General features: G+C 58.4%; 2 protein-coding genes across 4 annotated transcripts in view; both read left to right on the top strand.

Annotated features, from left to right (window-relative positions):
• Positions 1-3,003, top strand: part of ATCAY (ATCAY kinesin light chain interacting caytaxin) — a 32,359-nt gene extending 29,356 nt beyond the window's left edge. Inside the window, exon 12 of the mRNA XM_069491764.1 lies at positions 2,883-3,003. Coding sequence (XP_069347865.1) covers positions 2,883-3,003 — 121 coding nt within the window. The remainder of the gene's footprint in view (positions 1-2,882) is intronic.
• Positions 3,004-9,831: 6,828 nt separating this feature from the next.
• On the top strand, positions 9,832-13,716 carry NMRK2 (nicotinamide riboside kinase 2). Of its 3 annotated transcripts, XM_069497458.1 has the most exons (7): positions 9,832-9,875; positions 11,278-11,368; positions 11,798-11,846; positions 11,934-12,090; positions 12,602-12,673; positions 12,967-13,073; positions 13,381-13,716. In XM_069497458.1, the coding sequence occupies exons 1-7, from the start codon at positions 9,850-9,852 to the stop codon at positions 13,671-13,673; spliced, it is 795 nt and encodes a 264-aa protein (XP_069353559.1). In that variant the 5' UTR covers positions 9,832-9,849; the 3' UTR covers positions 13,674-13,716. The 3 variants fall into 3 exon arrangements, with proteins under 3 accessions (XP_069353559.1, XP_069353568.1, XP_069353578.1); XM_069497467.1 differs by lacking the exon at positions 12,602-12,673 and having other exon boundaries at positions 9,850-9,875; XM_069497477.1 differs by lacking the exon at positions 12,967-13,073 and having other exon boundaries at positions 9,850-9,875.
• Positions 13,717-14,506: the final 790 nt, after the last annotated feature.

Raw genomic sequence — 14,506 nt, 5'->3', positions numbered from 1 at the left:
GATGGATGGATGGATGGATGGATGAATGAGTGGGTGGATGGGTGGATGGATGGATGGGTAGGTGGGTGGATGGGTAGATGGATGGATGGATGAATGAGTGGGTGGATGGGTGGATGGACAGATGGATGGGTAGGTGGGTGGATGGGTGGATGGATGGATGGATGAATGAGCGGGTGGATGGGTGGATGGATGGATGGGTAGGTGGGTGGATGGGTGGATGGATGGATGGATGAATGAGTGGGTGGATGGGTGGATGGACAGATGGATGGGTAGGTGGGTGGATGGGTGGATGGATGGATGGATGAATGAGCGGGTGGATGGATGGATGGATGGATGGGTAGGTGGGTGGATGGGTGGATGGATGGATGGGTAGGTGGGTGGATGGGTGGATGGATGGATGGATGAATGAGTGGGTGGATGGGTGGATGGATGGGTTGATGCCTCCCTCCAGTCTCACTGAGGGCAGAAGTCCCAAGTGTCTGCTTTGCTGGGGCACCAGGAAGGACGTCCCCTTCAGAGCCTCAGAAGGTGGCAGTCCCTAAAGAGCAAGTGGTTCTTGCTGTCAGAGCTCACCAACGCTGGGTTGTATCACCCCTTTGGATTCCACCCATGTGGAACAGCATTTTCCACGTTTAATAATAACAATAACCCGGCCTGTGTTTCTCTCTAGCATGTCTTGAGGCAACGTGAGCATAGAGAAGGACACGCAAGAAGATTCCAGATGCCAAGAAACCTCTGTCCGACGCCCTCTGGCCCTGGATCTCATCCCTCCTCATCTCGACTCCCCACCTCCCGAGGACGCCAGTCCTCTCCACTCATCTCTGAAACCCAGTGTCCTTTTTAGCTGCTTGAAAACATTTTTTAAAAAAGTAACGATGCAGTATTCGTGCATTCCAGACAAGAGCGGGGTTCTGAGTCCTTCGCCTTCCACGCTCGTGAGCCCACAGCCCAGGACAGTGAGAAGTGCAGGGCGTGGCCCGCGTGGCCCCGGTGGCCTGTGCTCCTGCTCCCAGCCCCGTGAACTCAGACACTCCACTCGCTGCCCCTGGCCAGCGCTGGGCACGCAGTTCAAGACCATCCTCCTGCTTGTAACCTGTCACCTGTCCCAGGTTGGAGCCACAGACGTCCCCCCATCCCGGCACTCTGGCTGGGTCTGCATTTGTTCCTGTGCCTTTTCCTTCCAGAACGCGGCCCCCCTCCCTGGGGCCTGGAAGCTCAGCCCCCTCCCGCCCTCCTTGCAGAGCCACGTCCAGGGCCACCGCCCGGCCTCCAACCGTCTGTCCAGAATTCACACCGTGGGTTTGCATTTGACCTGCCCCCTTTGCCCCAGTTAACACCCAGCTTCTTTGGGACCATCAGAGCCCACAGCACAAGTGAGAGCTGCTGCTAGTCATTCTTGTCTTACCGTTGGAAAATGACACTCCAGCAATCTAGAACATTCTCAAGCCCCTTTAACTCGGATGCCACACCACAGGGCAATACCTCCAAACAAGGGAATGACCTGTGCCCACCTCACCACTCCCCCAGCCAGAGCAGGGGCTCAGAAGACGGCTTTGAAATAGCCAGGCCCGGAAACAGGAAGATACAGGGTATCAGACGTTCAAGTGTTTTGAAAGTCACTTGGGAAAATAAGTCCCAGTGAGGGACTGGCTGTGGCCATGCGAATTCGAAGCCGGGAGCAGCGGGTCCTCATTCAGAAGGAAGATTAACCCTGGGATGAAAAATGGACTTTTCTAATGTGGTCCAAACACCAGTCACCCGGTCACGTGGCTTCTATAAGTAGTGAGCTCCCCGTCTCTGGAGGCATTCAAGAAAAGGCTTGGACAGTGTTTGCAAAAAGTGGTGTGTGAGATCCCCTCCAATCCTACATGTCTCTATGTCTGTGAATCTGAGCAAACTCGGTCAGGCACATTCTCCGGCCCCTCTTCTTGGCTTTGCAGTTGACTTCTCAGCAAGTGATTGATCTCGAGGTCTGGTCCACCAGCGTCCCCGTTAACTGAGGTTCATGGCCTCAGTGGAAATGTTGACTGTTTCTCGACCCGGGACTGCAAGGAGGTGCGTGTTGAGTTATCCCAGTGACGGGCGGGCAGCTGGTGGCGTTTAGTGCTGAGGGGCAGGGATGTGTGACAGGGGGCTGGACGTCCCACCCCGAAAGCCAGCGGCGCCCGCCCTGAGCGGGGCGGGTTTCTGAGCGGGCAGGGCCCGCAAGCCGCGCGGGGAGCTGCTGCTGCGCCGGGGACGTCTCTGAGCCCCGTCATCGTCCTGGTGAGGTTGGCACCTTTGCGGGTCTGGTGGGTTTTTTAAATTTGTGCTTCCCAAATGTCAAACAAAGGACAAAGGCAGGATGGTGTCCGGGGTCAGATGTGTCACCCGAAGGCTGAGGAGCGAAGGCAGGTGGCAGGGCCCCTCCCGGCTGCCCGAGGCGCCTCCTGTGACAAAAGGTGCTCTGTGAACCCGCCCGGCTCCCCCGGGCTCCAGGCCCTGGTGGCTGGCCCTGCCCACCGAAGTTGACACGTGGCCCAGAAGACCCCAAACTCCCACCCCAGTGAATGGCGTCTCTGCGCAGCCAACGCAAGATGACAGACGCCGTCAGACCACTCCGAGCGGGGCAGCTCCCAGCAGATGCCGGGCAGGCCCAGCCACCACCGCAGTTTGTCTGTCTCCTGTGACCAAAGGGACGTCGCTCCAGCATGAACCTTTCTCCCCCAAGCAGTGACAGTGACTCCTGAGCCTCGATCTTCCTTGAAGACTGGGGCCTCCTCCTCCAAGTCGAACAAAAGAGCCGGGGAGAGGAAGGGACTCGTTCTGCCCACGCGGACAATGAATTATTGAGTGCCTACGGTGGCGTGACATGACAAATACGGCCCTACCCCCCCGCAAAGCTGTGACGCCGGGACCCACCCACCACCCCTTCGGATCACCAGCGCAGCCATGGACCTCGGGCACACGGGACCCCGACTCGGCCGCGGTGGACGCTCCAGAGCAGAGAGAGGCCGCCAGTGAGGCCACAAGGCTGTACCTCTGGGCTGGCCACCTGTCGCCGGTGGGGACAGCTCCGTTCCAAGGGGGCCACCGTCCCCAAGTGGGCCACTCCCAACCCCATCCAAAGTTCGGCTTTGCGACAGATTTGTATATGGGGGTGGGGAGGAACGGTTTTGGACAAAATGCAAAGGACCCCGAGCTCTCGGGGCACAGGGACGTTCGATTTCTCTCTGGTGACACGTGGGATGCATCACAAACCCTCCCCCGAAGTCGCAGTGCGCGTCCGTCCCTCGTCCAGCGGCGAGTTTTGCGGTTTTTCGAAACCAGAAGCGATCGTGATGATATTACTGTCGTGACGTGAAGACATCACCTCCGTGAGCTTGGGGGGATTTTTATGTGAAATAAATAAACTATCTGAGAAGGGGGGCTGTGCTTTCTGTGCTTTGCCCTTGGCCTTGGGCGCGGCCAGAGGGGAGGGCTCTGGGTGTGCAGCTGCTGGTGGGGCCGGGCAGCTGGGTGATCCCAGATTTCTCTCCTGCCACTAGACCTCTCTGGAATCCGACCTGTTCAGCAGGAAGTAATAATAACAACATCAATCACACTATTAATAACAATAATAGCTGTGCCCGCCTGGCACCTCCCCCAAGTCACCAAGAGGGAGACTGAGGCACAGAGAGGTGACGTGGCTCCCCCAGGGTCACACGGAGAGTGAGTGAGTGAGGGGTCCAAGGCCTGGCCCTGAGCCCCGTAGCTAATGCCACCACGCCCAGGGCTGGGGACCTGCCACCCCTCTGTCAGCTGCAGGAGAACTGGGGGGCTGTGCCTCATGGGGGGTCTGAGTCGAACTTCCAACTGCAGGTGCATTTGTCCGTGCTGGTGACAGGGACACCAAGGCGGGCATCACAGGGCCACAGCGCAATGTCCCCACCAGGTGGGTGTCGAGAAAGGGCAGGGTGAGCCCACCTGGCTGCACCGTCCCCCCTCTCCGGAGCAGGCTGCTGGGAGGAGACGCCCAGGCCTTGAGTGGAAAGTGGGGGCTGCCTGAGGGCGGGGGGAGCTGGGATTGTGGGGGCCACTCACAGTTTGAGGGTGACAGTCACTCCCTGCCCTTTTCCCACCCCTTGGATTCTACCCTAAGGAGCTTCTTGAAAACCTCACTTATTCATTCACTCATTGTTGGGTTCTGGGGACCCAGCCCCATGTTGCTCCCAGCCCAAGGGACTAGGAGGAAGGGCTCTCTCTGACCTGAGACCCCGAAAAGAAGCGACAGTCAGCCGGGGCCTGCAGGGAGCGCAGGGCTGGGGGCTGGGGTGGGCCTGGGGCCGGAGCAGGCTGCCCGCGGGTGTTTCAGCAGAACCCAGAACTAAATTAAGGGCCTAGTTTCTTCCTTCCTTCCCTTCTTCCCTCCTCTCTCCCTCTCTCCCTCCCTTCCTTCCTTTCCTTTCTTTTCTTTCTTTCTTCTTTTTTTTTTTTTAGAGACAGAGTCTCACTCTGTCGCCCAGGCTGGAGTGCAGTGGCGAGATCACAGCTCACTGTAGCCTCCAACTCCTGGGCTCAAGCAATCCTCCTGCCTCAGCCTCCCGGGTAACTGGGACTACAGGCATGTGCCACCACCGCGCCCGGCTGATTTTTCTATTTTTTGTAGAGATGGAGTCTTGCTATGTTGCCCAGGCTGGTGTCGGACTCCTGGCTTCAAGGCATCCTCCTGCTCTGGCCTCCCAAAGAGCTGGGATTACAGGCTTGCGCCACCACCCACAACACCTGGCCTCCTTTTTTTTTTTTTTTTTTTTCAGGTGAGAGTCACTTAAAATATAATTAACCCCTTTCAAGAGTACATTCAGTGGCGTTTAGTACCTTCACAATGTTCTGCAACGACTACCTCTCTCTAGAGGTTCCAGAACATTCCATCATTCCAAAAGGAAGCCCTCTGCCCATCAGCAATCACCCCCCAACTCCCTCCCCAGCCCCTGGCAGCCACAAATCCACATCCTATCTCTGTGGGTCTGCCTGTAGTGGACATTTCCTATAAACAGAATCCCACAGGGTGTCATGGGTCACTATTTAATGCCCCCAGACCCCGGGCCGTTTGGGGACAGACCAGTCTGCATTTGGAGTCCCCAGGACCTCCTCCCTCTGCCCCCGCTGGGGCTGGCTGGCACAAGAAGCCTCCCACAGGCGTCCAGCCAGGCCTTTATCTGGGGACCTCAGTCACTGTCGGCTGAGGCCACGAGCCCCAGCAGGAGGCTCCCAGGACATTCTTGCCACGGAAACTGGGCCAGAGGTCATGCGCCCAGAAGCTGGGCTGTCCTGCCCGCCTGCTGGGCTCCTGGTGGAGCTCAGACATCACAGACTCGGCCGCCTACCATGCTGCCAAATGGGGAAACCGAGGCCCAGGGAGGGACAGAGCTGAAGTTCAGCCAGGGTGGCCGGACTCAAGGGGGGAGGGGGAGGAAGTCAAGGGTGGGGTGGGCAGACGGGTCATTTGGACACTGCTCCCGGTGGCCGCCTGTCCCCCCTGACCTCTCCACGAGGTCTGTCCTGCCCGGGGCCACACTCACCAGGTGTCAATATGACCAGACACTGTTTCCCCCACTGGCCGATTCTATGCAGTCGGAGCGGGGACCACAGCTGTCTTGGCCACCCAGGGTCCTGCCAGCGGAATCGGGTGGGCCAGGAGAGGGCAGGAGCAGGTGAGGATGGGAGGGGGCCACGGGAGAGTTCAGGACAGAAGAGGGAACACACCTGTCCTGAGTCTTTACGAAGCTCCCTCTGGCTCAGCCATGTAGACAGAAGGGTCTCAGGAGAAGTGGCCGGGACACCAGAGAAGCAGGGCGGGCACCGGGGCTGGGGCAAGGCGGGACGGGCAGGTGCAGATGCAGGACTTGGGGAGCAGTCAGAGGTGCTGCTCACTTCCTCTGGGCGCTACAACAAATTATCCCCAGCCCGGTGGCTCCAAACAACAGGCATGCAGTCTCTCGCGGTGCTGGAGGCCACACGTCCGGGAAGCCGGCGCTGCTGGGCTGAGATGGAGGCATAGGCGGAGCCCGGCTCCCACTGGAGGCTCCCAGGAGGATCTGTCCCCTGCCTCTCCTCCCAGCTTCCAGTGGCTTTGGTGGCTTCCGGTGTCCCTCTGGTCCCACGGCCGTCTCCTCTGTGTCTGTCAAGTCTCCCTCCTCCCTCCCTCATAAAAGCAGCCTTTATGGTATTTAGGGCCCACCTGGCCCACCCACGGTCATTCCCCAGCTCAAATTCCTTAAATTTTATTTTTTTGAGACAGGGTCTTGCACTGTCGCCCAGGCTGGAGTGCAGTGGTGTCACCATAGCTCACTGCAGCCTCCAACTCCTGGCCTCAAGCGATCCTCCCGCCTCAGCCTCCCCGAGTGCTGGGATTACAAGCATGAGCCACCGCGCCCGGCTGATTGTTATTTTTATTTTATTTTTTAATAGCCCAGGTGTGTGCAGATTATTTTTAAATACTAATGAATGTTTTAAATTCTTCTCAGCTTTCATTTATAATGAGGTAAATATTATCAATGACCACAATCCACTTAAGTGAAAGAGTCCTGTGTCTTTTTAAGAGTGACGGGGGTGTGGACACCAATGCACGTCAGCTGGGGGGGCTCTCGCCCAGTCCTGGGTGTGGGTCCCAGCTGCCAGGCCGCAGCGGTTTGAACTCGGGCAAGCCCTTCATGTCTGTGACAGCCCCAGATGAGTGGCTGGGGCAACTGTATCAGGCCAGACTTTGAGGACACGCCGCCCGCCCAGGAGAAACACTACCCGGGGAAGCATCTGTGACCTGTACTGTCTGCAGAGGAGCTTGGGGACTCGGTATTTAAAGAGAGAGGACACACAGGAAGAAAAAGGAGGGTGGGGCGGGCATTGGGAGGCAAACGGTTCCATTCTGGTGAGACTCTAGTTAAATGCCGGGAAACCGACATTTCATGCAAGACAAGGCGCATGTCAGAAGAGAAACGGGGAGTGAAGGAAGAATGGATATTGCAGACGTCCCCGGTAGGTGGGGCAATGACCGATCTTATCTTGTGTCTGCTCTGCGCCCGGGAGGATAAACTTGTCACCAACATTATTAGCGCAGAATCCAGCAGGCTTTGGTTTTCGGAGCTAGACCAGCCTGCAGACCCCGAGTTACAGCTTGCACGTCCTTACGTATGGGGGCCGGGGAAGAAAGATGGTGGCTGGGGCAGCCCTGGGACTTGCCCGAGGCCTTTTATTAATACTGTTCCGTGCTGGGGAGTCTGGCTAATGCGTGAGGTTAGTAACAGCCATGCGCTTGGAAGCGGGTGTTGCATGACTCAACGCCCAGGTGTGGGGGCTTCTCTTTTGCAGCGGAGCTGGGGGTGGCCCTGAGGTTTGCATCTCAGCACCCTTCATGGGCGTGGTGATTAAAGACTCTGTCCTTGACCAAACTGTAGCCGAGGCTTCCTGCCCTTGGGCAAGGCCTCCAAGAGCCCAGTTCCGGCAAGAATCCTGCCAAGTGGGCCTAGCCAGAACGCCCCCCACTCTCCATATCTGATCGCCCTCGATCTCTAACCAAATTCCTCATCCCCCCAACACCTGTCCGCACCAAGAATCCCCTTCGATCAGTTGCCAAGAATCCTCCACTTCTCAGCCACCCCCCCATTCCCCTGAACACCGACCACCCTCCTGCTGCCGGGCTACAAATCCCACCTTCCCTGTTGTCGTGGGGGGAGGGAAATTGAGCCCAGTCTCTCTCTCTGCTCCTGCAAAACCCCAGGTTGTAGTCCTGTTAACGAGGAAAAAAAAAAAAAACACCAAACTCTGTAAAATAATTTAAAGAGATTTTATTCTGAGCCGAGTGTGTGTGACCCACAGCCCGGAGCACCTGTTTCCAAGAGATTCTGAGAAAAGGTGCCCTCGGTAGCCGGGTTACAGGTTGGGTTTTTTTTTTTTTTTTTTTTTTAGACAGAGTCTCGCTCTGTTGCCTGGGCTAGAGTGAGTGCCATGGCGTCAGCCTAACTCACAGCAACCTCAAACTCCTGGGCTCAAGCGATCCTCCTGCCTCAGCCTCCCGAGTAGCTGGGACTACAGGCATGCTCCACCATGCCCGGCTAATTTTTTCGATATATTTTTAGTTGTCCAGGTAATTTCTTTCTATTTTTTTTGGTAGAGATAGTGTCTCACTCTTGCTCAGGCTGGTCTTGAACTCCTGAGCTCAAATGATCCACCCGCCTCGGCCTCCCAGAGAGCTAGGATTACAGGCATGAGCCACCGCGCCCGGCCTACAGGTTGGTTTTATACATTCGTGGGGACAGGAATGACACTTAAAATCACAAATCAATACACGGAAGGTGGATGACTCCAAGTGGGAGGAGGGGGAGGCTTACGGGTTCTAGGTGGGTTTAAAGATTTTTAGATTCGTAGTTGGTTAAGGAGATGCAGGTTTGTCTAAAGCCTTGGAATGTTTAAAGACAAGGGAGTCCGTTAATCGGAGACCAGAGGTCTATTAAGTAAATTGATGGCCTGCAGGTGTTTTGCATGGTTTTAGGTCCTGGTAATGATCTAGTATCTTTATGGTTTTTTCTGGGGTCCCCTTGGCCAAGAGGAGGTCTCCTCATTAGGCTGGGGGGCTTAAGATTGTATGTTAGTTCACAGCCCCCGCCCACCCCCAGTGACGTCTCCCTTTTTTTTTTTTTTTTTTTTTTTTGAGACAGAGTCTCGCTCTGTTGCCCGGGCTAGAGTGAGTGCCGTGGCGTCAGCCTAGCTCACAGCAACCTCAAACTCCTGGGCTCAAGTGATCCTCCTGCCTCAGCCTCCCGAGTAGCTGGGACTACAGGCATGTGCCACCAAGCCTGGATAATTTTTTTCTATTTTTAGTAGAGACAGGGTCTCGCTCTTGTTCAGGTTGGTCTCAAACTTCTGACCTCAAGCGATCCTCCCGCCTCGGCCTCCCGAGTAGCTGGGACTACAGGCACACGCCACCATACCCGGCTAATTTTTCTATGTATATTTTAGTTGTCCAGATAACTTCTTTCTATTTTTAGTAGAGATGGGGTCTCGCTCTTGCTCAGGCTGGTCTCGAACTCCTGACCTTGAGTGATCCGCCCGCCTCGGCCTCCCGGAGTGCTAGGATTACTTACAGGCGTGTCTCCCTTACCACTTTCAGAACAAGTTTTTCCCTTCACCCACAGAAGCGGCAGATCAGCAGAGAGGCCCCACCCCAGGCTACCGCGGATGTCACCGAGTCAAGTGACTCCAGGCCACGCCATGGGCACACTATGAATGGCCCCTGCTGTCACGCTGAGATTTTCTGGCCGGGCCCCTGGTCACCAGGGCAAAGCTAGTGTGATTCACCACTACAGATCTTAAGTCCCCCTCGGCCTGAACGCCCTTGGAAAAGGAAGAGCCCGCAGGGACCCAGCCCAGCTAGGGCCACCGCTGCTGTTTCTGGCGGGGCGAGTTCTCTCCCCTTGGCCCCGCCAGCACCAGTCTTAATGTCAGGGTCAGGGCAGGGGACACAGAGACTGTGATATTTTCGGGGAGGGCAGATGTAGGGCTGGTGATCTGGGCTCTCTGGCCAGGAGGGGGGAGGCGGGTGGGGAGAGGGGGTGGGGAGGAGGGGCTCTGCCTGGCCAGCCCAGCCCGTGACTAATTTAGGCAAAAGGCAGCCTGGAGCTATCTCCATTCGGTGGCGGGAACAGGTGCCCTTCCTCGCACCCCCTTGAGTGCCCCGCCCCTGACCGCTGCTGCCACCTCCCCCGGGGCCGACCTCCGGGCTGCCAGGCCCTATAAAGGCCCCGGGTTTTCTCAATGAAGGTGGGACCAGCTAGGGCTGCCTGGAAGCCACCAAGCACAGACCCCTCCACCGCCGCTGCCTCTCCACTCGGGGACATGAAGCTGATCGTGGGCATTGGAGGGTGAGCGCAGGGGAGGGGGAAGGGAGGAGGAAGCGGAGGAAGAGGAGGAGGAGGACACGGTGACAGGGGAGGCTGGGGAATGAATGGAAGGCTGCCTGGGGCGCCTGAGGTCGCAGGGCCCACCACCCGAGGTCTAAGTGCAGGGAGGACTCTCTGCCTGGGGGTGTCTCGGTGCCCCCAGCAAGGACAGGGGGGTGAGCGCGGAGCCCAATTTTTCATTTTCCAAATGAAAATCATCTTCCCCCAGTGAGTATACTCAACATCAAAAAGCAAAAGTCCCATCTTCGTTTCTCACTGGAGGTAAAAAAAAAAAAAAAATCTGGACAGAAAAGTAAAGCCGGGGAAAGACATGTGGTGGGGGGCCAGGTCCCCACAATGTCACTGGGCAGGACTGTGCGTGGACCTGCCTTGTAGGCCACCCGTGTGTGGCCTCAGGCAAGAGGCCCCGCAAAAGTCCCCCTGGAGATTCTAACTCTGTTTTATCAGCGATGATGAGGGACACATTTACCAAGCAGGCTAGTTTCCTGGGCTGCCACCGGCCACCGGCCCTCGGGAGGGACCAGAGCTGGGTGTCAGGCTCTGCTGTCCCCTCTCTTGAAATTCCTGATATGTTTTGCACAAGGGGCGTTGCATTTTCATTTTGCACCCGGCTCTGCAAATCCCGCGCCCGGCTGTGAGCGCAAGCTGAACCTTTTCCTGACAACCCGGATCGATGTCATGTTTTCCAACCTGCTGCTTCTGGGTCACCTGTGGGGTTCCCTCCCTCTTCCCCTCAGTCCTCTGCAAGGGCTGCTATGTGTGTTCCCTTGTGCCACACCCGGCTTTATGGCCGGGATTCTTCCAACAGCAATAATTGAGGCAAAGGGACATTGGATTTCAGAAAGGCTTTCTTTTTCTTTATTTTCTTTCTGAGACAGGGTCTCACTCTGTCACCCGGGCTAGAGTGCCGTGGCGTCAGCCCAGCTCACTGCAACCTCAAACTCCTGGGCTCAAACGATCCTCCTGCCTCGGCCTCCCAGAGTGCCGGGGTTACAGGCGTGAGCCACCGCGCTTCCTTTTCTTTTTTAATTAATTTTTTTAAACCCCTGTGGGGGCTAAATCAGGCTCAGGCCTCAGATCAGCAAACGATCCCCCTCCTGGGTTTGCACCGTGGTGACGTCAGCCAGCACTTGTAAAGGAGGACTTACAACGTCCTTGGCACGTGCCGAGTCTGTGCACACGTTAGGTTTTTTTTTCAATGCTTTCTACCTCTTTTCAAGTCTAATCCTGCAGAGATCATTTGCAGGGAGGTTCCCCTCCGCCAGACCCAGACAGGCCCCAGGGGACCTCAGGCCCCCAAGCAGACCTGCCTGGGCTTCTCCCGGGGGTGCCCGGCAGCCTCACGCACACGCTCTCTCGCCAGCGTGACCAACGGCGGCAAGACCACACTGACCAACAGCCTGCTCAAGGTGCTGCCCAACTGCTGCGTCATCCACCAGGACGACTTCTTCAAGGTGGCCGCCCTTGTCTGGGGGTGCAGGGGGCAGGGGACGCAGGGCAAGCCGCCACTCCCCACCTGACCCCTCCCGGGTGACCCCGGGAGAGCAGCCACTGTGACACGCCCAGCCCAAGCTCCCGGGACACCCCTACAGCGGGGAACAACATTAGACTGATGGGGAAACTTCAGTCCCCTGAGGGGGCCCGCGCCATGCTGTGGCCTTCTGAGTAAATACCCTTTATTCGTGGGCACCTTGATCTTCCCATCTGCAAAATGGGCTCTGAGCCCACGCTGGCTGCATTGTCAAGGGTGCGGGCTAAGGAAGTGACAGTCCCAGGAGAATCCAAGTGCCACCCCACCCGGGCTCTGTCACTGCAGGGCGGGGGTGAGGCGGGGCGGGCAGCAGCCAGCACTGAGCCCGAGGTCCGGGCCCCTCTTGTTTCAGCCCCAAGACCAAATCGCAGTTGGGGAAGATGGCTTCAAACAGTGGGACGGTAAGGACAACGGCGGCCCCTGACCTGCCCGCCCCCGGCCCCCCGCTGTCCCCGGCCCTCCTCCAACGCCCGCCCTGCCGCCCCCAGTGCTGGAGTCGCTGGACATGGAGGCCATGCTGGGCACCGTGCGCGCCTGGCTGAGCAGCCCCCAGAAGTTCGCCCGCGCCCACGGGGTCAGCATCCGGCCGGACGCCGCGGACACCGACATCCTCATCCTGGACGGCTTCCTGCTCTACAGCTACCGGTGAGCGTGCCCCGGCCCCGGCCCCGGCCCTGACGACACAGGCCCTCCGGGGTGGGTCCTCCCGGGCTGGACGCATCTCTGTGTTGACCGAGGGGACCCCATGTCCAGGGGGAGCAGCGGGAGGGCAGGAGTCGGGGCCAGAGCGGGGATCAACTCAGGTCCGGGGCAAACAGCCACACTTCTTGGGGAAACTGAGTCCTCCTCCTAGACCCTCAGCATTCTCAGGCAGACCAGGAACCTGGGCTAGACCCTCTGACCTTGCTGTGTGACTCTGGGCAAGACATTGCGCCTCTCTGTGCCCGTCCGAACTGGGGGAAGGGCGTGACTCCATTTTCGGGGTGTTGCCGTAGGGATGTTGGCCCATCCTGGTTCCCTCCCTGGTCCCTAAACGCACTGGCTCAGACCCCCAGCCCTCTCACTGCCTGGAAGCCGAGGCCGGGGGGATGGTGTAGTTTGGCCGTGGTTGAAGGAAAGGTCACTGGGACTGACGGTGTCACCACGCCCTGCCCAGGCCCATGGTGGACTTGTACAGCCGCCGGTACTTCCTGACCGTCCCGTACGAAGAATGCAAGTGGAGGAGAAGGTGGGTCTGGGGTCTGCGGGGCTGGGGTCGGGGGTCCCGCCGGGCCCGGCAATGAACCAGAAAACGCCGCCAGACACAGGCCACCCAACGCAGCAGGCAGCGGACACTTAGCCGGCCAGGGCTGAGCGCCAGGAGCCCCGAGCCCGAGGCCTGGAGAGTGTGGCCCACGGCTCCCGGCCCCGGGACCCCTTGCTCCGTGTGCTACCCCTGACCGAGCCTAGCTCCAGGCCCGTTCTTGGCACCCCCCACCGTGGGTGCGGGGCTGTTCCTCACCCTGCCGTCTCCCTGGGCAGCACCCGCAACTACACAGTCCCTGATCCTCCCGGCCTCTTTGACGGCCATGTGTGGCCCATGTACCAGAAGTACAGACGGGAGATGGAAGCGGACGGTGTGGAAGTGGGTAAGCCCCCACGTGAGACCAGGCCTTCCCTGGCTGGGGGGACCCGAGCCCAGCCCCTCTCCACCCTCAATGCCCTTTAGGCCTCCTGGCCGGGGACCATTTGGGAAAACTGGAAGTCCCTCCTTGAGTCTCACCATCAGTCCCTCTTGCTGTTGGCCCTGGAAACTGTTCTAGTCCAGCAGGCTGACCCTGCAGGTCAGCCTCCCCCGACCCCGCAGTCCGCCCCTGCCCCTGTGCGCCGGCCGCCTTCCTCCTGGCAGCAGCCCCGGCGACCCGGCAGCGCTGACTGTGGCCTTTCTGATTCCAGTCTACCTGGACGGCATGAAGTCCCGAGAGGAGCTCTTCCACCAGGTCCTGGAAGACATTCAGAACTCGCTCCTGAACCGCTCCCAGGCCTCAGCCCCCACCCCGGCTCACCCCGCCAGGCCGCAGGGACCCGGGCTCGGTGGCGGCCACAGGGCAGCCAGGCCCGCGGCGCCCCAGCCGGACACTGAGTGGCTGTTTCCCTTTGGGGAGTCTGTGCAGACATGCCAGAGTGGAGGCCCCTCTCGCAGCCCAGCGCCTCGGGCTTCCGGACCCAGCCCCAGGACGCGCTTGTGATCACCACTCGGCTTGAGTATTAAACCGCGTCCTGTTTTTTTAACCACCAGGGTCCAGCGTGTTCTGTTGGAGGTCCTGTCCCCTCTCTCTGTCTCATTGGTGGCTCTGGGGGCTGAGAGCTCTGGACAGCGGGCTGGTTGGGGGTCCCTGGAGCCTCAGTTTCCCCAAAGGAGAAATTTCCTGGGGGCTTTCAGGACGTTCCCGAGGTTGCCCGGGCCCTTCACTGAGGCTGTCCCTCCCCGGCCCATCCTGATTCTCTGTGACTGACCCAAAATGTCCACAAAGCACACACTTCCCGTCCAGGAGCCGAGCCCGACCCCTCTGCCACAAAACTCACGTGTCCCTGAACCCTCCCAGCAACCTCGGTCAGAGACAGTTTGTGATTTATGCCCATTTCATGGAGGGGTAAACTGAGACTCAGAGTAGCCTGGTGGAGCTGGGGTTTGAACACAGGTCTCCCCAGACGTCTTTCCTTTGGCCCAGGGCAGGCGGATGGGGTTGGGGCACACCTTGGCCCGAGGGTGACACCCCATGGCCGGCTGTGGAATTGCAGTCATCAGCCCACTCAGTCCAGAAAAACTCCTGCAGTCCAGACAGGTCTGGACAAAGCCAGCGACTATGTAGAAATTATGGGCGCGGTGTGGGGCGGTGGAGAAAAGAAAAAAAGCCATAACTATACGGCCCTGCAGTTCCACTCCCAGGAATAGACCCAGAAGAATTTAGAGGGGTTCAAACAAAAGTGCGTTCACAAATGTTCACAGCAGCGTCTTGTACAACAGCCAAGAGGTGGCAACAGCCCAAATGCCCCGGGAGGCATGAATGACACACATTGT

The sequence above is a fragment of the Eulemur rufifrons genome, chromosome 2 (assembly GCF_041146395.1).
Source record: "Eulemur rufifrons isolate Redbay chromosome 2, OSU_ERuf_1, whole genome shotgun sequence".
NCBI classification, from domain to species: domain Eukaryota; kingdom Metazoa; phylum Chordata; class Mammalia; order Primates; family Lemuridae; genus Eulemur; species Eulemur rufifrons.
Note: the sequence above shows the minus strand (reverse complement) of the source record. Positions and strands in the feature narration are given on the sequence as shown.